We start from the raw sequence: 27174 nt of genomic DNA on the forward strand, positions 1-27174 counted from the left end.
TGTCCGCTCTATTCTGGAGTATTGCTGTGCGGTGTGGGATACGCATCATGTGGGACTGACGGATAACATCGAAAAAGTACAAAGAAGGGCAGCTCGTTTTGTATTATCGTGAAATAGTGGAGATAGTGCCACAGACATGGTAGTTGAATGCGTTTTTCGTCGCGATGGGATCTCCTCATGAAACTTCAATCACCAGTTTTCTCCTCCGATTGTGAAAACATTCTGTTGGCACTCACCTACGTAGAAAGGAATGATCATCACGATAAAATGAGAGAAATCAGGGCTCGCACAGAAAAATTTAAGTGCTCGATTTTCCTGCACGCCGTTCGAGAGTGGAATGGTAGAGAGACAGCTCTAAGGTGGTTCATTGAACCCTCTGCCAGGCACTTTATTGTGAATAGCAGAGTAATTACGTAGATGTAGATGTAGGTTGTAGATTCCTACTGCTTTTATACTTATTTTTTGTGTTACTTCTTTAAGCCACTTACCATTCTTGCAGTCATTGTCCGTATCTGTGATTTAGTTTCATGATTATGCTCACACACCTGTGCTTAGGTTTTATTTTGTAATTACAGTCTTTTATCAATTTATTAAACTTTTATGTGCTTATCTCAGTGGGTAATTCATGATTGATGTTTTATAGTAATAAACCAAATTGTTAAGTGACTGATAGTTTATTTTGTAGACAGCTGAAACTCTTCCTTAATATATCCGTGGGTGATGTGTGGGTGGTGTGGAACCCATAGTTTCACACTTGATTAGGCCACCGCTAATTGTTTTCCTTCAATAAGACGTTTCTGTTGAGTGATACTGTTCTTTTCGGAAATTTGCATAATACTGTGGGGAGCTTTCCTTTTCTGTACGTCTCTGGGATCAGACTTGTAGCTTCATTGGGGTATGTTAAACTGCTCACCTGACACCTCACAGTGCCGTATACAAGATGATTGGTTCCATTCTACAATGACCATCTTGGATCTTGAGACATTGCAAAGTGGTCTGTCGTAGTAGGAACATAACTATGCTTGATCATATATACTCTTCTTGTAACAGTCCATTGTGTGATGGTTCCAGAAGTAAACGTGGTCTTTATATACCGAAAATGGACAGCTTGTTAGCAATGTGTGCAGTCTTAAGTGAAAATTTATTGTGATTAATACACCAAAGGTTGCAGAATTTCTTCGGCGATATATGCTCCTTAATTAATTGAATACGCATGTAGCTCACTAAAAATTGCGACATAAGTAGTGGTTTCCGGTTGATCTGAGAATGGCAACCAGGGCATCATATATTTGCTAGATGATACTGATCCAGTATCATATGTGACGTCAGTTTAACTCTGCTTTGACTGTTTATTTTAAGTTGACACGAAATGCGTGAATAATTTAGGAATGGCAGTCCCCTACAATGTAGTGTTGGCTTCATAACTGTGCGGTATAACCCACAACAGAGAAAGGCTACAACTTCGCGGTAGAGATCGTATAAAGACTGAACCCCAGTTACGTCATGTTCTAGTTAGTTAGTCGTCTATTCATCCATAGATCACACAGGAAATATCAGATATGTCGTCTCAGTTGAAAAATTAAGCAATTAAAAATTAATTAAGTAATGCAATAATGATATTATCTAATTTAGGTCTAGATTAACATGTTGTGTTTTTAATTTTAATATAGTGTGTACAGTGTTTTTTTATACGAAGCAAATCATCAATGGTTATTGCCCCCTCTACGCACAATCACTACGTCAGACTACACCACTACACAAACACACACACACACACACACACACCCTTTCGGCTAGCGTCAGGACTTCGACAATGCTTCCACCTGTCTACAGAGTTCTTGGGCCATTTGAAAAAAAAAAGAAAAACTGAGTCATCACCTCACCACAATCAAAGTGATGTTGAGCTCAAAAAACGGAAAGATGTTAGAAATGTTCATCAGAGATCCTCGACGTAGGATTTAACAATAAGATTTATTGATCCGTAACAGTTCACTGTAGAATGACAATTGTTTAGTGTTAAATAATGTTAATTTTTTATCACTCTCTATTCTGTGTTATCTAAATAGTTCTTGATTTTGTAGTATGAATTATATAAGAGATTTGCTTTTATTGTGTTTTTAATTATTTGGATTTCAGTTGCTTCCTTAATCCTATTGGACAATTTATTGACAGTTTTATTCCTTTCTAGGAAATACTGATTTGGATTTTTTGTTTGTTTACTCCTTCTAAATGAAAGATCAGTGTGGCTCTGCTTCCATGATCACGAATGTTGTTGAGATATTATTCTAAAGGCCCTCTCTTGTAGTTTGAAGACTATGTCCGTGTTTCATATGTATGACACCCAAAAAATGACTCCATAGCAAAAAATGGTTTGCATATGTATGTAACTATAAACCATTGTCTGTTACAAGCTGACTCTATGGGCATAATACGCTGATGACATTTTGTTTGCTAGGGTATTCTCTGTTCATTTCACTTCAGGTGAGAGATGAAATTAATTAAAAAATTGAGTTTGCTATGCAGTCTATGCAATTTTAATCTGCTTTTAATTTTACATAAATAGTGTCCTTATAATCTGAAACCAAAAGCAGAATCGTCGCTGATATGGGACGAAGAAATACGCGGTGTTAGCGACACACTTATAAAACATTGCAGACACTGAATTGTTGATTATTGTAGCTGAACAAGCAATGATGTGTTTACTGTGTGACTGGAGAACACAAATGGGTGTAAGTTTCCATAATTACTAGGGATGCTAATGCAGCTTTGTTGACTTGAAACTGTATTGGCAACTGTTTTAGGCACAGCGTGAGGTACAATTATCGAGGAAAGGTGTTTAACTCATTACTCCCAAATGTCCCATTATTGATTTCTATTTATCTCACTTACATCGGTTTGTAGTCCAGCTGAATCGTAGCCTTTTCTGCAATATTATGTGGACGAGGTCTGCTGGTTAGTAAATTATATCAAGATGAGATGTTAGACTGGAGCAGTTGCATTTGCATGCCAACGTATTCTAGTTTCAAAGCCTTGTGTTCAGCTCAGGTTAATTACAAATACTATGCTAGTTTTTTTCTTTTGCTGTTAGAATTGTACTATAACTGCAACGATATGTTTTTCTTAAGATTGTGATAGTGGAGCAAGTTATAAATTTCATAAATAGACAGCATAACTGAAACAGCAATGGGGGTAACTTCTCAGCACCTTAAACATTTCAGGTTCTGTGCAGATCAGTTGAAAAGATCTCTGTAAGTTTGATTCATATACATGAGACGCCTCAGCATGTTGTTACAAGCGGTCCAAGTTGGAGGTCCTGTACTCCTTTTATTCTTGAAATGTGAAAACACAGAAGTGATGAACGACTGGAAGGGATTTTTACGTTGTTGAATTTGGGTACTTGATCAGCCGAACAGAAGTCCTTTCCAGGATGACAGAACTGTAGTGTTTACGTCTGAGAAACAAGCGGGATAAAGGAAGGTGTTTAGTTTAAAATTTATATGAAAGTAGTTCCTGAGCAGGATCATTACATAAAAGTGAGGTGTTTCATTTAAAACTGTGTACAAGGTCGCCTCATAAAACGGATTGCTTATTTATCTCCGTGCATATTCTTGCGAATAAAATGCGCCTCTGCGTACACTGTTTATCATGCTTGTATTACAGAGTGACTGGTGTACTGGAATATGGCCCATAAAAATAAGGCAAATAGGATTTAGCACAACAGATAACTTGAATCTAAACAAGCGTGATAGGTAAAGTGACAATACAGCCGTAGCTCTGTAAATTATTTCAAGGTACCTTTCTTAATCAGAATAATAATTTTTTTCATAATGCATCTGCAATTCATTTGTATTAACCTTTCATGTTTGGATACGATGACTGGATGGAAATCGAAATGTGTGGTATAACCCATTTAAAAAGATGAAAGGATTCCTTGATGGTGAACAGTGACTATTTATTCAAAACAGTTTTAGCATCACCATCGACAAACATTTTTAACACCTCTATATCTCTGAATATTTAAGACACAAATGGAGTTACACGATCTAGCATTCGATTCCAGCCCGAAAATATTTATTAAATAGAAGGTCCCTTAATACACCATCAAAGTGGGTTTCAGAATTCAGTATTACAACTTACTATAACACACATTCGGCAGCGGCCTTGCCGCAGTGGATACACCGGTTCCCGTGAGATCACCGAAGTTAAGCGCTGTCGGGCGTGGTCGGCACTTGGATGGGTGACCATCCAGGCCGCCATGCGCTGCTGCCATTTTTCGGGGTGCACTCAGCCTCGTGATGCCAATTGAGGAGCTCCTCGACCGAATAGTAGCGGCTTCGGTCAAGAATACCATCATAACGACCGGGAGAGCGGTGTGCTGACCCCACGCCCCTCCTATCCGCATCCTCCACTGAGGATGATACGGCGGTCGGATGGTCCCGGTAGGCCACTCGTGTCCTGCAGACAGAGTGCATAACATTCATATGAGTATATTAGCCCCCCCACACACAGTTATAAGCACACAACACTATCTTTGTTGCTCCAAGAACTCAGACCATCATTATTTTAAAACACCAGACTGCTCCTTCTAAAATAATCGATCCCAAGCCACAATCACCAGGGGTTTGGGGGAACACTAAAGTCTAAACGATGCCACTTAAAACACAAAGTAGCCAAAATATTAGACCGCTACCAATTATTACAGACACCATTGGCGAAAGTTACACATGACATTCAACTGGCAACATGAACTAACATCGAGCCTATGACTATTAGTCAATAATGAGTTGAGAAGGATTTGCATAAATAAAAGAAAGTTACACTTCAGCATGATAATAGCACATGCACTATTGTCCTGGTCACAGTACTGTTCACTTCAACCTTCATATAACAGGGTTTATAGGACGTCTGTAACCCAATTCTGCTGCACTCATCAGATTACTAACTAGCTGAGAATACAACAGCAAGTTGATTGATCTGCATTTCACACACGTCGAACTGACCCGATTCCGACCGTATGTAATATACTGGTGGGCGAATTTAGTTGATGAGTTCAAATTCGTACCACATCTGCCATGTGATGGCAGATGATATTCCCTTGCTGATGGTTCGACACGGAAGATCACACTCGGAAAAACGCACCATCTGAAGCGAGACCCAGCGTCTGCTTCTCCAGCGACAAGCACAGGATGCACCAGAGTCATCTGGCAGACATTCAGACCGCTCACTCATGTGACAGAACTGAACTGTCACAGTTTGGATGTACACACGGAAATTCCAGTATTCAACTTTATTCCTTGGACACACGGTGAGGATACCCAAGTAATATTGGGTATTCTTTTATCACACTGGCTGCTAGACTAACAAGTGTCTTTTGTACAAAGATATAATTTCTTAATTTATCCGCATCAGTTTCACTGAGTAACATGGATATAATGAAGTATATAATTTCACATTAGAAATGGATTTCCACCATTCTACCTGTTTGTTCTATGTCCACAGATGGTGGAAGAATCACATGGGAATGTGGGAACACTCAGAGAGATGATGTCGACCAAGGCAGCGCTGAAGGGTCTCTGGACACAGATGGGCATCCTGTTCTTTCAGCCATTGTCTGGGCAGAACATAATCATCTTTTATGCAGTCAGCATCTTTGTGGCAGCCGGCAGCAGTCTGGATCCCAATGTCGCTTCGATCATCGTGGCTTCTGTGCAGGTGCGTCATCTCATGCAGACAATCCAGTCACATTATTAAGACCATCTGTTAACATCGACAATAACTGCCATTTACAAAATGTCATCTAAGCAAGTCTCAAGTGACTTGTTTAGACATTTGTAGTTTTCCACTAGTGTCTGGAGACATGCTGTATGTGGTGCTATGCTTGGACATTAAAAGACTACTTGGCAGTCGATTCATACAGCAGATACATTGATTAAGGTATTTCGTCTCATAGTAAGCTATTTTAAAATCTGGGGAACTTATATGCCAAAACCGTACTTTGTAACAAACAGTCGATTGTAGCCATTTACAGATACTTCTGGTCACGTGATCACCATTATCTTGGAGAAATAGCATAGTATACACAATAAAGGGATCAGCGTACTCCATTGTTCAATGTCTCTAGGGATGTACTCTTCACTAAATCTTTTAAGCGTGTCTTTCGTGAGGACTGATGCTGTTAGAGACTGGCACAGAAATAATCCGTGGTGCCTCCACATCCTTGGGTTTGTTGCAATGGTTGCCGAGTGTTTGGGATCCCATGATTTTCCCCAGGTACACACTTGAATATGCTGGCAGGAAAGGTGATTAAGTAGAAACAGATGCCAAAATCAGCAGAAAGTTTTGAAACTTTATAGTAAAGTGAACTCTTTTAAGTTGATGCACTACAGTTAGAGAGGATGGAGACATATATTCGTTTAGGAAACGGGTTGGTATCAAGGTTAGCTGAACTATACACAAACATGGTTCTTCCCAGGATGAGCATGTTAGATGGCCTTAACACACTTTTATAATCAACATCACCTTAGATATCACTGCACGTGGATGAATGCTGTATATGTGATACTTGTGTACTCATTTTTGTAGCACTTGTATATTGTCCGTGATAGCAGGTAGCTCACTGTTTACAGATGGCCTTCAGACCACTTACATGCCTCCTTCATCAGTGCCCATCACTTGCCTCACATTTCAAGCTATGGGACGCCAACGTGACGTCCAAGAGATGGTCATAATAATGCACCTCGACAGTATATGAGTTTTGTTTTTGTGGTAGTCAAGTATTGGTCACCTTTGGACTTGTTCGCATAGAGCTCATTCAGGAGAAAAGTTACTATTGACTATAAGAACTCACTGAAACAAACTGAAACCAATAAAAGTTAAAAAAAATGGGGAATGATTGCATGCCACCTCTTGCAAAATTTATAAAACACTGCTGGTCATTAGAACTGAACACCAGGGAGAATAGAAAATAGCAGAATTTTACTTATTGTACGTACAGAGTATAGCAGTATGAATAAGTGATGAAATTAGTATGTGATTTGGGGGAGTTCAACTAATGAAATGTAATATACAGAGTGACGTAACTAGCAGTAACAACATCTCTAAGCTGACTGGGCATCGAATCGATCATATCTTGGATGACAGATATGGGTATGCTACTCCATGCTCTTTCACATATATATCAGAGCTCGTCAGTCGTAATGGCTGGCGAGTGGTAGCATGCTAATCTCTGCAAGCCATGACCTGATGTTTTCAATGAGTAGAGATCTGGAGAACGTTTTCGTAAGGGAAATAGGTCAGAACAGCGCAGGAAATATGCACTCTTGCTTTATCTTGATGGAAGATAACCTTCTGGAAACGTTAAATATAGGATATAGCCACTACCCTTAACACGTCATAAATGTTACAGATGCTGTTCAGTTGCACTTGTGGTAATCAGAGGTGATCATGCTGTGTATCCAATAGCACCTCATACCATCACATCATATTCTAGCCCCACATGACGATGACGATGACGAATGCAGTCTGGAAATGAACGTTCTCCTTAAAACCTCCACCTCCACAACCATGCTGCATACAGAAGCGGAGCTCTTTTGATAAATGATACCGTGCCACCACTGTGTACAGTGTACAGTAGAGATCAGAAATGGAGTGAGTGAAAGTCTGCATACATTAGAAAGCAAGGCGCCACTGTTACATCAGTGCTATATTGGCTTCCTTCGTTCACACTGTAGTTCCGCAAGTGTGACGACTCAGAGAATAATGACGCTGCGACCGCTTCCTGCTCATCAACTTGTTTCCTCTTACTGAAGCGTGCAGTGGCATAAGATGGGTCTTGACTTAATACGGAAGCTGAGTGCGCCATCTGCTGTTATAATGTAGGACTGACAGGGTAAAATGATTGATTCTCCAGATCATATAACCTCTACGTGTGTATAACAATGTAATTGTTAAACGTTCTCTGAATAGAGGTTTAATATTAAAACAGATTTCCCACAGCCTTGGAAAAATAATATACATACTATCAGTGAGAATCATAAGGGCCTAAAACACACTGTCATTGAGTTTTAGATTGTAGCAAGTGAGTGTGACATTTGTTGATCTTACGGTAAACCAAATTTATCTATACCTGCCGGCCGGTGTGGCCGTGCGGTTCTAGGCGCTTCAGTCTGGAACCGCGTGACCGCTACGGTCGCAGGTTCGAATCCTGCCTCGGGCATGGATGTGTGTGCTGTCCTTAGGTTAGTTAGGTTTAAGTAGTTCTAAGTTCTAGGGGACTGATGACCACAGATGTTCAGTCCCATAGTGCTCAGAGCCATTTGAACCATTTTTATCTATACCTGTAGGCCTATGCAGTATTTCTGAACATTTATGAAAAGTTGTGTCACCGATTTCTTGGATATCCATTTCCATAGGGCCCAAAGCACAAAGCATTATTTTGTTGCTCTGTGCTGCTCACTTATTGTCTGGGGTTGACAACATAATTTGGTGTATACATCACATACGTAATAGTAATACTTCATAATCGGAAGAGTACTGACAGTTTCATTTAAACCTCAAGCCATAGAATGTGTTTAACGAAAATGGTGATAATACGGACCATGAAGTGTTGGATGTGCTTATTATCTCTTCTTTGTGTTCTGATTCTAGTTTCACAATTATTAAAAACTTTACTATTGTCAAAAGACACTATTGCCACTATCCTATATATGGAAAATTTATGATTTAGCATTATAATAATTTCAAATATTGACTACGCATTTATTATCTCTTCTTTGTGTTCTGATTCTAATTTCACTATTATTAAAAACTTTATTATTGTCAAAAGACACAATTGCCACTAGCTTATAGATGCAAATTCCGTGATTTAGCATTATAATAAGAATAATTTTAAATATTAATTAATATTTCATAACATAAATTGGGTACATTATTTGTTCATAGGAAGTACAGGATATAGAGACTTGGTTGAAAACAGTTCAGGCCTGTGAGGTTGGTGGCATGTCTAGCAATTTGATTTTCACAAATATTTATTTTTCTCAAAATTTTGTTTTTGTGCTTTGGGCCCATATGGTTCTCAGTGCCCCAAAACTATACCCTGGACCCAGCAGGTCAAAAAGGATTTAGAAGAACCTCATATCAGTCCATAAGAGGTATTCAACAGAAACTCATAAACACAAAAAATTAGCAAATGTGAAGTACTGCTAAAGGATGAATTCAGCATCAAACGAGGGACAAAATGGGCAGAAGATAGAACAAGAATCCACAGAGAATTTCTTAGAGATGCTTGGAAACTTAGAAGAATGAGACATAATACCTCTGCATGATTCGATAGGGTCCAATCGCACCTAATAATAATATATAAACAGAAACAATGTTCGCTGCTAACCAATCTGTCATTGCATTGACATATAATAATCCTCACGCCCAACGGTTGCTAATGTAGCGCCAATGCCGCGAGTTCTCGGTTATATTCACGATCTTGTCTACTCGCTGGTAGAGTTCACTTGCACCCGACAGGACGCAAGCGATGAACTTGCGGTTATTACTGGGAAGTTGCGGAGGCTCTCGCGTCGAATCTTTGACCATATGGAAATTATGAGTTCGGAGATGTCGTCATAGGACCCGCTGGCAAGTTTAAAACGAGTATATGGATTTCGTTTCTGATATCTAGTCTGCAGCAGCCACTATTGGAGAGACTCGTTCTGCTGCCGTATCAAGGGAAACGACATCATTGGTCGCCTTGCTGACAGTCCGTGACGTTTTAGACGCAGCAGCACTGTCTGTATGGATACTTGTCCAGCTGCGTACGAGTCCATTTCCTCAGTCAGTGTACGTGGCGTGGCTGCACAATTGTGCACAGCAGAGCAAACTATACAGTGCTCAAAATAAACGTTGCTTGTTATTGAAACTTTAATATTGAACGTTGTGATCCAGAAATACGCTATGAGTACACTGATTTGTCTCTAACGTAATTCTGTCGAAAACAGTCATTGTTTCCGCCATGAGGGGGCAGTATGTGTCTATAGCAACCGTGTCATTTGTAAAATCAGCAGTAATTGTGCTGTGTGTTATTACGATAGTTGATTACTGCAGAATGGTTCGAACCACAATCACCTACGATCAGAGTCTCTGTGTAGTCACTCTAATGGTGCAGCGAATGAGACAGGTGGACGTTGCAAGGAATATCGCTGTGGGTCAAAGTAATGTCTCTAGAATGTGGAACAAGTTTCTGGTGACAGGATCAGCTGAAGATCGTCACAGAAGTGATTGCAAAAGAAAAACAACAAGTGTCCAGGGCCGATATCTACATATAACAGCAAGCCGAAACCCTTGTCACAATGTTGAACGTCCACAACATCAGTGCAAACAGCTACAGGAGTGCAGATGTCAGCATAAATGATACGAAATAGGCTCCATGAGAACGATTACGTGCCAAAAGACCTCTCAAGTTTTCTCCTCTAAATCGTGTTCACAGAGGGACTCTTGATGCTTGAGCACAAAACCTCTCTTTGTTGAGTATGCAGCAATGGGACACAACGCTCTTTTCTGATGGGACCTGTATCAGTCTCCACTCTGACAATATTGATATTCTTGTGTGGAGGCAACGACGACACCTTTTACACCCTAAATTTATCGTAGACCGCCGTATTATCAGGATGGTTCAATCATGTTTTGAGGTGGAATCATGTGTGGCTGCAGGACACTCCTTGTGCCAATACATGAGAGGATGACTGGTGTAACGTATCGGGATGACACCCGTTCACTCATTGTGGCTCCATTTGCTGAACATATTTGAGCAAGATTCGCGCTGATGGATGACAATGCACGCCACCATCGTCACAATCTTGTGAATATCTTCCTAGCTGAGCGCAGAACAAGTCAGAAGGAATGGCCTCCATATTCTCCAGATCTCAGCTGCATTTAGAATATACAGACCATGCTAAAACGAGCGGTCAGCAATCGTCCACTCCCACAAGAGAGTACGGGGATCATAGAGGTCAGTGTGGAGGAATGGGGCAATATTCCACAGGGTTACCTCGACAGTTGGGTAAAGAGAATGTCTAACTGCATTCAGAAATGTCTCCAATCACGAGAAGAGTAGTTGGGTCACAAACAGTGTGCTATGCAAGATGACAGTGAGAAGAAACTGTGGTGTTTGCAGTCGAATTTTTGTAAGTCTTTTTTTCTTTTTGTTTCTCGGCTGGAAATGCGTTTATCTTGTTTACTTTATTTTTTATGACTGTACCTGAATGAAAAAATTCAATTTTGTTTCCTATTACATCCAGTAATGACAATGAAGCAATATCCTCTCGGGGGCTGGATCGTTGGGGTCATTGAGATACGGCATGCCGTTGAGCATGGCTCTCCTGAACGCAGAAGTTCCATATTCCCACGAGAGCAGTAGGCTTTCGACATAGAGGAACGGATTATCTGCAGTCTGACAGGCCATGATCTGCTCATTATCGAATTCCAAAACAAACTGTTAGAAATTTCTCCTTCTTATACGAGGTAAAACATGATGTACTCACAAACGCCCACATTCAGTTGCTGTTTGTGAATGACAGAGGGCTTAGTGTATTCTTTCCTTGCAAGTAGAACGTCCATAACGTTACTCCTACCCACTTCATGCGGTTGTACTGCTTGCCAATAGTTGCATATTCAAGAACGTACTACATCGTACATGCCATGCCAATATGTTTGTTGCATACCGCGTTTATGATGTTTCAGTTTTAATGCCCAGCAATATATCATACCCAGTACCAGTAATACGGCACTCTTACCAGTTGTCAATTAGATGACTGACAAATCGCCTGATGGTTTCTGTCTTGGTTGTTTTGGCCGTCATTTGTTTGATGATTTTTCTGACGTTTGCCAGAACAAGTGGCTGGCACTGTCAAAGCTTCGCCCTCCATTGGAAGTGGTCGACTGGAGTCGAGCTCGCGACAGCAGATAATACACTAAAGAGGGTATTCCTGCTTAAGATAGTATAGGTCCCCCGAGAACAAGGAACACGGAAAAGCTCGACATGTCGTGGACTCGACTAATGTCTGAAGTAGTGCTGGAGGGAATTTACACCATGAATCCTGCGGGCTGTCCATAAATCCGCAAAAGTACAAGCGGGTGGAGACCTCTTCTGAACATCGCGGTGCAAGCCATCCCAGATATGATCAATAATGTTCATGTCTGGGGAGTTTGGTGGCCAGCGGAAGTGTTTAAACTCAGAGGAGTGTTCCTGAGGCCACTCTGTAGCAATTCTGAACGTGCGTGGTGTAGCATTACCCTGCTGTAGTTGCCCAAGTTCGCTGGAATGCACAACAGACATGAATGGATGCAGGTGATCAGACAGGATGCGTGTCAGATGTCAGAGTCGTACCTAGACCTACCAGGCGTCCCATATCATTCCAATTGCGCACACCCCACACACCATTACTGAACCTCCACGAGCTTGATCAATCCCCTGCTGACATGCATGGTCCATGGATTCATGAGATTGTCTCCATTCATGCACACGTTCATCCGCTCGATACAATTCGAAAGGAGACGTGTCCAGCCAGCAACATGTTTCCATTCATCAACAGTCCAATATCGGTGTTGACGGGCCCAGGCGAGGCATAAAGCTTTGTGTCGATAATGTTTCGTTACATAGTTCGCACGCTGACACTTGTTGATGGCCCAGCATTAAAATCTGCAGCAATTTGCGGAAGGATTGCAATTGTGTCACGTTGGACGATTCTCTTCAGTCGTCGCTGGTCCCATTCTTGCAGGCTCTTTTACCGGCCGCAATGATGGCGGAAATTTGATTTTTTACCTGGTTCCTGATATTCACAGTACACTCGTGAAATGGTCGTACGGGGAAATCCCCACTTCATTACTACCTCGGAGATGCTTGACCCATCGCTCGTCCGCCGACTATAACACCATGTTGAAACTTACTTAAATTTTGATAACCTGCCATTGTAGCAGCAGTAACCCATCTAACAACTGCGGCAGACACTTGTTTTTTATAGGTGTTGCCGACCGCAGCGCCGTACTCTGCTTCTTTACGTATCTCTGTATGAATACGCATACCTATACCACTTTCTTTGGCGCTTGAATGTATATGCCAGACACGCGAACTTCCAAGAGCTTTTCCGTGGTAATTACCGCCGCAGTTCTCGCCTTGCTACCTGCAATGGTCGTTCGCTGCAGCACAGGGATCCAGCATGCGTTCACCTTGAGGCTTTCTTCTTTATTATTAAAGGTATTGTCATGTTTGTGTCTTTCAGTAGCTTCCATGAACAAGCGGGTGATATAGCTCTTCCCTACAGCATGAAACTTCTCTGTCGGTGAATTTTGCTGTGCGGACCGACTCACACAGCACATGCTCCACCACGGATGGTTTCTCTACCTGCCCCAACTTGCAATGCCGCTTATGGTTGGTGATGCTGGTGTGGTGCTGGTTCCAACATAGACTTTCCCCATGTACAGTCGTGGACAAAACGAGCGAGACCCCTCGCCTTTTCGTTATGCTGATCCGCACGGCTTTAAAGTCTGCTACACAGCATAACAGGCAAGGCGACGAAGTGCTACCAACATACTATGCGCAGGCGTGAAATTGACAAACTATCTGAACTTTTTTAGACTGTATTCCATAATTTGTAAGACTATATTAATGCTGATTAGTGTGTTAAATACAACACGTAAATATAAGACAGAACTGAAAGAACAAACGCTAATTGGTATGAACTGGACAAATAAAAATGAATTTCAACTTATCGAGATGACTTAACTGTTTCAGTAAGACAAAGAACCCCAGATCGTTACGAAGTAGCAAAATATTATCCGCATTCGGCCGCGAAACGGTCTGTGTCAACGTTCAGACCAGTCATACTGGATTACCGTTGCTGACCTACCATGAAAGTGTGCAAATTTAGCAATGCGTGAAGATTCATAACGAAATTCAGTTAAAAATCATTCAGTGCCACGCTTAAGTCAATTCCATTATTGACAGAAGCGGAAAAAGTAGGCAGTAACATGTATGAAATTCTACAAGAGTGTCATATTGACATGCACAGGGCGCCAGTACAGAATAAAGGTAGCGATAAAACGTATTGGGTGCGCGAGAATTTCTTAAAATTGCTTTACTGATATTCTACCTGCCTCCATAGAGATTAGAACCGAAAACAAACCAGACCTTCCTTTCACTATGCTAGCAGACAACCTAGGCAAACAGCCCTCTATTATTACCCCAGACATGAACAAGCAGGCAATTTCGAAATGAAAATCTGCAGTTTCTGTTACATAGAGCTTTCTGGACTCAAAAACATGAATTTTCTTCCTTTATGTCACCGCTTATGTGACAATCATTCGGGATGTTTATCGAAATAACAAATTACTGTTATTAGAGAGTAAATTTTGTAGGATAATTCTGCACCACCCCAGGAAATAAACGGCTACATAGCTGCCAAACGTATTCTGCATTGTTTCGAATTCTCCACTAGACTCGCCACAGCCAGAAAACGTTCATTAGCAGAAGTGTTTCTTAAGCTAGCTAGCAATGAGAATGTTCGTACTTCTAAAACGCGGTGGCATTAATACTGGGATGTGAATTACCACGTGTATAGGCAAATACATTCTATTTGCATTCCTGTAAACGTGATTTGGATCGAAAACGTAGCGACGACTAATATGCTTATGTATCGACAGCAACTAGAACATTTCGAATAAAGAGTAGCGGGTGTTATTTATGCGGCCCTCATCTTCAGTGTTTTCGTTGTTAGGATTTCGTCACCTAAACCGGTAAAAACGGAACCCTACTAGTCTCACTTTCTTGACCGTCTATCGGTCTACCCAACCCTTAAAACCCGTTTACCTCCAGAACGGGTGGACATAATAAGCGGAAATGTATCGCACTTCTTGCTGTAACCGGTCCCATGCTGGTGTAAAAAAGTGAGCTTCTATGTCAACGCAATCAAAAGATACGACGGTTTATGTAAAGAAAATTTACGCGAAAGGTCAAAAAATGGCTTCAAGAACTATGCGACCTAACTGCTTAGGTCATCAGCCCCTAGACCTAGAACTACTTAAACCTAGCTAGCCTAAGGGCATCACAGACATCTATGCCCGAGGTAGAATTCCAACCTGCGACTGAAGCAGCCGTGCGGTTCGTCACTGAAGCGCCTGGAACCGCTCGGCCACCGCAACGCGGCGAAATCCTACTCACCTCATGTATAATGATAATATATACTGTCTAGTGAGGATAAACTGTATTCGCCAGCAACTCAGATCGTTTGCTCACGGAACTTTTACGAAGCTACATTCAAACTTTGTCGAAGTCGTCTGCAATATCCATTACAAACACCCTAGGAACTTCGTATGCGATATCCACTTCTGAAGACGCTGGCAGATACTGCAGTACTATAACAAGTAGGTGGGAATTTATTGTTATTGGTCCACGCATGACACTTTATTTCAATATCAATTTAACGCGCCTAGGTGTTTGTATATGCCTGAAACTATTGAACAAAAAGTAAATAAACAACAAACGAGCCGGCCGCGGTGGTCTCGCGGTTCTAGGCGCGCAGTCCGGAACCGTGCGACTGCTACGGTCGCTGGTTCGAATCCTGCCTGGGGCATGGATGTGTGTGATGTCCTTAGGTTAGTTAGGTTTAAGTAGTTCTAAGTTCTAGGGGACTTATGACCACAGCAGTTGAGTCCCATAGTGCTCAGAGGCATTTGAACCATTTTGAAACAGCAAACAACTTCGATGTTTAAATCAAATGAAAGTCACATGTCGTAATTAAAACATAATTTCGTCGTTACATCTACATGACTACATCAACAGGATTTCTTGGCAATCCGGACTTACGTGCCTGGCAGAAGGTTAGGGTTATTTCTCTACCGTCCCACTCATTAACAGTGTGCGGGAAAAAGGACCACTTAAATCTTTTCTTGCGAGCCTTGAATTACATTATTACTATGGTTTCTTCCTGTGTTCCCGAGGAAATACCCCGATCTTGCTGAAACTTCGCTCAGTGAAAGCGGGGACAAAATAAGCGAACACGTGTCTCGGCTTATCTGCTTACACTCTACCGCTTCTGAGAAAACGACGGTCAAAGTTTTCAATGCGCTGTTACTATAGTGTAGACACCTCTTAGCGGGTAAGCATTCAACTGGAGCGGTGGCTCTGCGGCTACCATAGCGATTTCTGAACTTTGCGCTGCGAGTTCGAAACCCGGTTTTTCCTTTTTTTTCCCCTCACTCTCTGAATTATCTACGAATGTTTATTCCAATTTATGTTGAAACACTGTTGTCGTTATTCGTCAGTTAATTTACTGTGTAAAGAAATAAGTTAAAAAGGGAACACACAGTGCGTAGTGGGGCGATCACTCTGTTGTAGAAATAATTCAGAAGCCAAGATCGCTTAAATATTGTTTACTGGATAACCGGTTGCAACACACTAAAGGTGCCATCATCGGATCTGAATGTAGATTAACATTTATAAAATATTTGGTTATAACGATACATGAGGCAGCCCAGATGATGTTAGATCAGCTTGTCTCATTCGTTTATTACTTTTTAATTCATTAATTACACATAAAGTTAATTGGCGAATAATGACAACATTATTTCAACATAACTTAGAAAAAAACATTCGTAGATAATTCTGATAGAGAGGCAGGAAAATAAAATAATTAAAAAACCCAATATGGTATCGAACACGGGAATCAGTGTTAAGAAGGAACGACGGTAGCCACCGCTTCAATTGCGTTCTCGGCTGCAGAAGGTATCTACACTAGAGCAACAGCGCGTTGATAACTTTGACCGTCGTTTTCTCGGAAACGGTCGAGTGTCTGCAGATAAGCCGAAACACATGTTCGCTTATTTTGTCCTCTCCTTCACTGAGCAAAGTTTCGGGACAATCAGCCTATGACATTTGGCGAGTTCCCCTCGCTCGTCGAGTCGCTTCTTACGCCCGGCGAGAATTATGTATGCCTCCGAGTAAACTGCGCCACCTGGAAACACGGCGAGCGGGGATAAACACGTTTTCCTTCTTATAAGGCAACCTTCTACAGATAATATTCACGAAGTGTTCTTCAGGTTGCCTCAGATATTTCAGAAATGTTTCTTGCCTCAGGCCTGCCGCATATGCAAAACGTAAACATTTCATTTCATGTAATATTTATCAGGATAAGACATGACAAGAGTGGACCAGTCACTTCTGAGAAAAATTAGAGATTCTAAGTTGCTCCACTATGTAATGACACGGGCACGGGCTTGCGATCTGTATTTTATGCCATCGATTTCCGTGTTACACATACTTGGCCACTGCGTTGCGGCTGCCATCTTGGAGGAGGCAGTCTGTTTCCTGCCAGCGCTGTTTCCGCAGCCAATATTAACCGCGACGAATCATTCAGTCAACGCTAAATGGCCCATCTGGCTGAGGCAGACAAGGGCGCTATAATACTCCATGCAGAGGGATCTTCAAATGCCGACATAGCGAGAACTATGGGTCTTCACAAGTCGACGGTAGCCAGGTGGATCAGACGAAAGGAAGAGAGTGGTAACTTGAATGGGAGGCCTCATGGCCGTCGCCGCAAAACAACGCAAGCTCAGGATCAGCAGATACGCCGTTTCAGTGAGAACCACCCATTTGTCAACGCACGACAAATCAGCAAATTCATGAAGCTTGGAATGAGTTACTTGAATCTCCTAGTTCTGTGGCTCGAGTTGTGGGCTCAATGCCCAACAGACTTCCAGCTGTTGTGGAAGCCAAAGGAGGCTATACGCGATTTTTTTTTACAGACTTATGTTTTATATAATTTCAAGGAAACGCAATAAGTGGAATGGGGACAAACAAATTAATTCACAGCAAGATATGTAATATTTAATTTGATAAGAGAAGAAATACTCACCTTATATATTCATTCAGTCTCTATAAAATACGTGACACACGTGTGTATGCAAGAAGGGTACAAAACAGTTCAGCACAAAATAAAAATGTTGAGGAGAAGCTCCCCGATGAAGACGTAATTGCAGAACAAAGGTTGGGCTAGAAGGAGAGGTAAGGAGGCCCGAAAAAGCAGAACAAAATCAAATACCCAATAGACTTTGAGTAGTTGTCGCAGCAAAGGGCGGTTGGTATATGCGATTCGGAGCAACTGTACAAGAATAGTTTTATTTACTGATTTTTGAGGCTTTATTTTGTGACGGCTAAACAGTGCTGCATCATGAGACCCGCTATTTTTCCACATGTGGCTAAACATCAGAGCTGAAAAAATTTTGAGAGGTACCGAAGTTCTCTGGAAGAATAACGTCTTTTAGACAAGGAGATGATTTTTAGTTCATTTCATTTTAACCATTCACACTATGCTTCGACATTCTAATCTTTGATTTCATTTTATTATTACGTATCTTTCCTTCAGTGAAAGTCAACGGTAGTAAGTTTCAAGATATGAAGAATAACTGGAAGTTTTTAATTTGTGGAATAGCGTATTTAACAGTTCATATTTTCAACAAATCTGTAGTTATAGGACATATTAAGAAGCAAGTAAAAATGGCACTGTGGAAAGATCAGGTTGGCCTCTAAAGGGTAACGACGGTAAAATAGCAAATACTAAACAATGGGTAACAACTATTGTTGATGGTGAGTAGCCGTAATCGATATGTCACTTTTCCGTAATTGTATTTCTGAAGTTTATCGTCAATCCTAGGACTGACATCGATACTCTGTTTTACGTAAAGAATACAACCTTCAAAATTTATTTAGCAGCGCAGAATATTAAATCACAGTTTATAGATCAGGAACCTAATCCAACTGCCTTTAATTTTATTCTCACGGATGACTTTGGGACAGTAAATAACAAGAGAAATAACAAAACTCTCAGAATCAATATATAGAATTCAAGTGTCCAGTGGATTCAAAAGTTTGCTATAATAGCGATTAATTGCTTTTACAGACTCCTTCATGCCTACATTTTCTATCAGACAATGTTTGAAACTAGGACTAAGAAGGTAAACAATTTTTCCACAAATTGTCAAATTGGAAGTCGGAGAGACAGTTACACAAATTACGATGACAACAAACGTTTTTCAAGTAAACTGATCACAGGAGGAATCCAACGCATTTATTGTGAGTTACATGCACAGTATGTAAACTGGCAACGCCACCAACACACAATACCACTAACAAGGGAACATCCCCATCGCACCGCCCTCAGATTTAGTTATAAGTTGATACAGGGGATAGGCCTTGAAAAACTGAACACAGATCAATCGAGAAAACAGGAAGAAGTTGTGTGGAAGTATGAAAAAAATAAGCAAAATATACAAACTGAGTAGTCCATGCGCAAGATAGGCAACATCAAGGATAGGGTGAGCTCAGGAGCGCCGTGATCCCGTGGTTAGCGCACGCAGCTGCGGAACGAGAGGTCCTTCCGTCAAATTTTCCCAGGAGTGAAAAGTTTAATTTTTATTTTCAGACAATTATTATCTGTCCGTCCGTCTGTCCGATGCGAGGTAACCGCGCCGTAGTATGATGACGCTACACCTAAAAAACATCGAAAGACATGACGTCAGTCGACTATAGCGCACGGAAGAGAGAGTATTCCTGCTAATGAGGCTCCCTGGCTGGCAGTTAACTGTTCGCTACTTTGGACGAGAGTGCATTAAATACGTGCGATGCATTGCGTGGGCAATATGAATCCAGCAAATATAGCTCGTGACTCCAATAACAATGTCAATGAATATTTTCCGAACTGTAAGGCATCGGAAAGTTCCTTAAGGGATCGAACGATTGTCGAACATTTGTATGATTATTTCCTACATTTGTTGAATAACAGTACGTGTGGTGATGATTGTCTGAAAATAAAAAAAATCAAACAACTAACCCGAGGGAAGACTTAAACCAACGACCTCTCGTTCTGCAGCTCCTCACGCTAACCACGCGACCACTGCGCTCCCGTGCTCAAGCTATCCTTGATGTTGCTTATCATGCACACGGACTACTCAGTTTGTTTGGTTTGAATATTTTTTTCATAGGTCCACACAACTTCTTCCTGTTTTTCGAATGATCTGTGTTCAGTTTTCAAGGCCTATCCACTGTGTCAACTTATAACTAAATCTGAGGAGGGTGCGATGGGAAGGTTCCCTTGTTAGCTATGAAACAACTGTAGCAAAACGGAGCATCCTCGTTATCCATGTGATGGATAAGACGACTAATTCGCAACATAAATGTCAATGTAAGCATCAGTTTCTGTTGGAACGTGCTTCCCGGACCAAATAACATACATTTCCTACGTCTTCAATGCGAATCATGTAGCAAATGTAATTTAAAGGACATAAAAATATCGAGTGAATTTACTAAAATAATTATGAACCACTTGAATTTGCATTCAACAGGCAATGTTCAGAAGTCTGGTGTAGGAGTACTGCATGCTCTAATTCGAAACAACAAAAATCAACAGAGTAACTATTATTGAACGTCATCAGGTCACTCATCGAGCATTCCTATGCAGTACTGTTACTGGTGACGTGTTATGATGCCTTTATCGTTAACTTCCTAAGAAGAAATGAAAGGCTGAGCCCCACCAAAAGACGTAAACTCGAGGAGAGAGTTGCGTGAACATATTATTTTACATCTGATAAATCCAAAAGTGTGTTTTGGGCTACGAATTCTGCCCCCAGGGTGTGTGCAACACAGCTGGAATTTGTTGCCAACAACTGAGTCACCTTTCGGTCACAGTGTAAGAAAATCGAGCAACAAAACTACATCACCTGTGCTACTGCATGATAACGCACTATGTTGATTTGAGAAACAAAACTATCCAGGAGATTGATAGGAAAGTCGTCTCTCAGGCACATTTGTATTGATAGGGAAGTCCTGTCTCAAGCACTTGTCCCTCTCGTCATATATTTGTAAAATTTTACCTTTCCCACTCTAGATCGATCAACCGTCAAGGCAATTCATTTCTAGACGAAAATACTTTTAAAACTACTCTGGTTTATTGACATCGTTAGAACAAGTAGGTTTCTACAGGCGTAGAATTTGTAAACAACTTTACCATTGTCATATCGTTTTAGATATCGTGAAAGAAAATTCTGCTGCTAATTAATTTCTCTTTGATAATTACTGTTGCGTTTAGTAAACTAATGGAAAATGCAATTAAAATATTCACTGTACTAATACAAACTAAAGTCAGCTTAATACAGAAACATCACGACGGCAGTCTATCTTAATAAAGCATTAAGTTTCTGTGAGACAATTGGGCTTATTTTAACACGAATTAGTAGGATATTACAGACTTTACACTTAGAAAAGATCTGTATTTATTTCATTTCCTGTACCATTCGTAAGTGTTATGAAAATGGGGCTTTTCATAGATAAAATTATGTATTCACAACAACAAAAAAATGTCGGCAGAAAACAAAAGTGGCATTATGAATCTGGCAGTACCGTAAGGTTTTCACTCTGACACTAAGAGTTACTGAAAGTAGCAAGAAGAATTTTGCTCGAGCGTTGTCTTACGATTCCCTTATTAAGTTTTTATCTGCCTGCTTGTAGCTGTGCTACAAAAGAATTAAAAATCTGGCTTTCAGCAAGTCTCGAAAGGCGAACAAAAGCAGCTTGCACCTGGTTACTAAGCATGTTACCTGGGGACTGGTTTTTTCTTAAAGCGGGAAGACATCCTTTTGTGGTTCAATTGGCAAATGTCAGTCAGACGTGTGACGTTAGTCTAAGCGTTTCGGTATGTTGAATTTGTACCAATGATTTTTCTACACGTTTTTTCTGTCCCAAATAGAGTTGAAGTCTCCCATTAGTATTTTCACGTCATCTTGGTGAATTTTGCTCATGGTATTTTCGAGTGTGTTCCAGAATTTTTCAACATTTTCGATGTTTTTCTTATTTTCGATGTTGGTGGGTTCAAATGGTTCAAATGGCTCTGAGCACTATGGGACTTAACATCTGAGGTCATCAGTCCCCTAGAACTTAGAACTACTTAAACCTAACTAACCTAAGGACATCGCACACATCCATGCCCGAGGCAGGATGCGAACCTGCGACCGTAGCGGTCGCGCGGTTCCAGACTGTAGCGCCTAGAACCTCTCGAACACTCCGGCCGTCGATGTTGGTGGGGACACGTGCATTGATGAGTGTATATGTTTTACTGGGGCTCTGAATGACCATAGTCATAAGTCGCTTGTTGACGGGCCAGCCGCGGTGGCCGAGCGGTTCTTGGCTCTTCAGTCCGGAACCGCGCGACTGCTACGGTCGCAGGTTCGAATCCAGCCTTGGGCATGAATTTGTGTGATGTCCTTAGATTAGCTAGGTATAAGTAGTTCTAAGTTCTAGGAGACTGATGACCTCCACTGTTAAGTTCCATAGTGCTCAGAGCCATTGGAACCTTTTGATTGTCGATCGGTGTGATTTCTTTGACAGAGTTGATAGATCGGTGTTCGAGAAATGCAATGCCGAAGATTGGTACGCCTTTCGTTACCTTTTGTTGTATTCTGCTCTTGAAGATGCAATGGTTTCCCTAATGCACGGTTTCATTGTCAGTTAGTCGTGGTTCTTGAAGTGCAAGGATGAGAATTTTTTGTCGGTCCATTTCTTTTGTGAGATTATTTAGTTTTCGTGTTTGGATCAAGGTATCGATGTTTACTTTTAAATGCATGTTTTTTGCTTGTAGGGAAATTTACCAGAGATCTTCGATATTCTCTGTCGTGCTAACCTGGACTCCCCAGAATCCGAAAATCCAACTGCCGCCTGTCGACAGCCGGGTTGTGTACCACCTGGGATAAAGTTGACTTTGCTTGCATAGTTTACGTTTGCTTGTGTTTCATTGGTTGTGCTTGGGTGATACCAGGACCGGACAGGACCAGAGGGTGTTGAAGCCTTTGAAAGCAAATATTTTCAGCCAAGCTCATTGAGCTAACACGGTGACCAGAGTAACGGTGATTTTCACTCAGACGTGTCTGGATTTTGCGTTCAACGGATTGAGTAGCCGTTCAGGATTGTGTTAGTATTTGGTTCACCCCTAGTATTTGATTTCCTCGGTACCACCCATATGGGGGAGGGTTTCCACTATCCGCCACACGCGATTATTATTATTATTATTATTATTATTATTGTCATTATGTCTCAGCAAATCCCATATGGTGTATCTTCCCACCACTGAAATAGATGTGTATTGTTCGATTCAGTATTTCCATCACATAAATGTGGTTTATAATTACGTTACATTGCTACTAGTAGACATATTTCTCACTTTTTCTTAGACAGTTGCTACCTGTTACTCCATCATAGGAATTTATGTGCGAAGCATTGTTGAAATACAGACGTTCAAATTATCCGATTTCTGTAATTTCATTTCGATACCAGATCGTTCTAATCGGATTCAGCCAGGTAGTCTTAATGTGGATATCCGACCACGACTGTCATCATATGATAGACTGTGTAAACCACATTCTTTATCGGACTGTTGAATATAGATCACTTATCTATGACAGGACCTGAATTCTTAAACACTGTGGAAAATAATAATCCGATGTGCTTATTACAAATACGTTATTCCAATATAAATATGTGAACTAACGAGATAACAGTTTATTTACAGGAGCAGAACTAATGTTCAAATGTGTGTGAAATCGTATGGGACTTAACTGCTAAGGTCATCAGTACCTAAGCTTACACAGTACTTAACCTAAATCATCCTAAGGACAAACACACACACCCATGCCCGAGGGAGGACTCGAACCTCCGCCGGGATCAGCCACGCAGCTCATGACTGCAGCGCCTCTGACCGCTCGGCTAATCCCGCGCGGCTACTAAAAGTATACTCGTCCACAAAACCCATGTGGACAATTATCTGATAATCGGTCAAGCTTTGCTTTGTCGCAGCTCTTTAGGATACAAGTCCATTTACTTTCAGGCTCTTACATACAATTCTTGCAATGCAAGGTAATTGAAAAAACTCATCCACTCGACGCCAACTGAGGAACTGACTGGTGCATGTGTTGTTCAACACACAGTAGTTGTCACCCTCACTGGAATCAATGAGTGTGTGTGTGTGTGTGTGTGTGTGTGTGTGTGTGTGAGTGAGTTTTCGTGTTAATGCACAATCTGAATCAATACTATTAACATCAGACAGACAACCGGGCATCAAATATGACTGTAAAGTATGTTAATGCGATGGGAAGTTACAAACTGAATTTTCACCTAACCCACGTCCTGCATATTACGTTAAGTAAGATGTATTAACTCCATAGTATCGTTAGCAGAGAGTGCGCTCTTGTTGTCGAGGCCTGCGACAAGCGCAGCGATCAGCACTGCCCAATGCCGCCGCGATTTGTTTATGTTGGCTGAGCGTGGACACTGCAGCAGACGCTTCGCCATAAACAGAAAGAAATCACCTTGGCTCTGACTGCAGTGAGCGGATATCACTGCCTGCGTGTTCTTATAGTAACCAACGTGAGACTCTACTCACAGGTGCCATGGAGCAATTGCAACGGGTATCATGTCATTAGTCATGAGAATATTAACCAGTGATGAAATGTCCACTCTATTTGAATCCTAAGAAAATAGGAACCTTCTCACAAAGGAATGTGAGGTGATATCAAAATTTATCCAACATACAAAAATTAACTGCAGGGCTTTCATGTATGCAGTAGTAGCACACAAGGAAATAATATGTCTTGGAAGCGTATATTTCATTTCCTCTTCTCATATTAACGTCCTTGTTTTAGAATGAAGTGAGAAAATTAACGCGAAAAACTTAAGTTCCTGAGAAGCATATAAGTCATTTCCTCGTCTCATATCATAGCTTTTGTTTTAGTATGAGGTGAAAAAATAAACAGTTTACGGCTCTGAAACATAATATGACACCAGATTCTTATCGTAGGCGCTATCGGAAACGCAAAAAGCAGGGAGCTGTCCATTCTTTTGTCCTAAAGAGCTGCGACAAAGCAAAGCTTGACCGATTATCAGATAATTGTCCACATGGGTTTTGTGGACGAGTATACTTTTAGTAGCCGCGCGGGATTAGCCGAGCGGTCAGAGGCGCTGCAGTCATGAGCTGCGTGGCTGATCCCGGCGGAGGTTCGAGTCCTCCCTCGGGCATGGGTGTGTGTGTTTGTCCTTAGGATGATTTAGGTTAAGTACTGTGTAAGCTTAGGTACTGATGACCTTAGCAGTTAAGTCCCATACGATTTCACACACATTTGAACATTAGTTCTGCTCCTGTAAATAAACTGTTATCTCGTTAGTTCACATATTTATATTGGAATAACGTATTTGTAATAAGCACATCGGATTATTATTTTCCACAGTGTTTAAGAATTCAGGTCCTGTCATAGATAAGTGATCTATATTCAACAGTCCGATAAAGAATGTGGTTTACACAGTCTATCATATGATGACAGTCGTGGTCGGATATCCACATTAAGACTACCTGGCTGAATCCGATTAGAACGATCTGGTATCGAAATGAAATTACAGAAATCGGATAATTTGAACGTCTGTATTTCAACAATGCTTCGCACATAAATTCCTATGATGGAGTAACAGGTAGCAACTGTCTAAGAAAAAGTGAGAAATATGTCTACTAGTAGCAATGTAACGTAATTATAAACCACATTTATGTGATGGAAATACTGAATCGAACAATACACATCTATTTCAGTGGTGGGAAGATACACCATATGGGATTTGCTGAGACATAATGACAATAATAATAATAATAATAATAATAATAATCGCGTGTGGCGGATAGTGGAAACCCTCCCCCATATGGGTGGTACCGAGGAAATCAAATACTAGGGGTGAACCAAATACTAACACAATCCTGAACGGCTACTCAATCCGTTGAACGCAAAATCCAGACACGTCTGAGTGAAAATCACCGTTACTCTGGTCACCGTGTTAGCTCAATGAGCTTGGCTGAAAATATTTGCTTTCAAAGGCTTCAACACCCTCTGGTCCTGTCCGGTCCTGGTATCACCCAAGCACAACCAATGAAACACAAGCAAACGTAAACTATGCAAGCAAAGTCAACTTTATCCCAGGTGGTACACAACCCGGCTGTCGACAGGCGGCAGTTGGATTTTCGGATTCTGGGGAGTCCAGGTTAGCACGACAGAGAATATCGAAGATCTCTGGTAAATTTCCCTACAAGCAAAAAACATGCATTTAAAAGTAAACATCGATACCTTGATCCAAACACGAAAACTAAATAATCTCACAAAAGAAATGGACCGACAAAAAATTCTCATCCTTGCACTTCAAGAACCACGACTAACTGACAATGAAACCGTGCATTAGGGAAACCATTGCATCTTCAAGAGCAGAATACAACAAAAGGTAACGAAAGGCGTACCAATCTTCGGCATTGCATTTCTCGAACACCGATCTATCAACTCTGTCAAAGAAATCACACCGATCGACAATCAAAAGGTTCCAATGGCTCTGAGCACTATGGAACTTAACAGTGGAGGTCATCAGTCTCCTAGAACTTAGAACTACTTATACCTAGCTAATCTAAGGACATCACACAAATTCATGCCCAAGGCTGGATTCGAACCTGCGACCGTAGCAGTCGCGCGGTTCCGGACTGAAGAGCCAAGAACCGCTCGGCCACCGCGGCTGGCCCGTCAACAAGCGACTTATGACTATGGTCATTCAGAGCCCCAGTAAAACATATACACTCATCAATGCACGTGTCCCCACCAACATCGACGGCCGGAGTGTTCGAGAGGTTCTAGGCGCTACAGTCTGGAACCGCGCGACCGCTACGGTCGCAGGTTCGCATCCTGCCTCGGGCATGGATGTGTGCGATGTCCTTAGGTTAGTTAGGTTTAAGTAGTTCTAAGTTCTAGGGGACTGATGACCTCAGATGTTAAGTCCCATAGTGCTCAGAGCCATTTGAACCATTTGAACCCACCAACATCGAAAATAAGAAAAACATCGAAAATGTTGAAAAATTCTGGAACACACTCGAAAATACCATGAGCAAAATTCACCAAGATGACGTGAAAATACTAATGGGAGACTTCAACTCTATTTGGGACAGAAAAAACGTGTAGAAAAATCATTGGTACAAATTCAACATACCGAAACGCTTAGACTAACGTCACACGTCTGACTGACATTTGCCAATTGAACCACAAAAGGATGTCTTCCCGCTTTAAGAAAAAACCAGT

The 27174-nt window shown here is 41.3% G+C and overlaps 1 protein-coding gene and 1 pseudogene across 2 annotated transcripts in view; both read left to right on the forward strand.

Moving 5' to 3' along the window:
* LOC126252057 (facilitated trehalose transporter Tret1-like) overlaps positions 1-27174 on the forward strand; it is a 166168-nt gene that overhangs the window by 124279 nt on the left and 14715 nt on the right. For both annotated transcript variants that reach the window (XM_049952895.1, XM_049952896.1), the window contains exon 5: positions 5500-5712. In XM_049952895.1, coding sequence (XP_049808852.1) covers positions 5500-5712 — 213 coding nt within the window. The remainder of the gene's footprint in view (positions 1-5499; positions 5713-27174) is intronic.
* Positions 4152-4269, forward strand: LOC126253944 (5S ribosomal RNA; annotated as a pseudogene).

Source organism: Schistocerca nitens, chromosome 4, assembly GCF_023898315.1.
Source record: "Schistocerca nitens isolate TAMUIC-IGC-003100 chromosome 4, iqSchNite1.1, whole genome shotgun sequence".
Lineage (NCBI taxonomy): Eukaryota > Metazoa > Arthropoda > Insecta > Orthoptera > Acrididae > Schistocerca > Schistocerca nitens.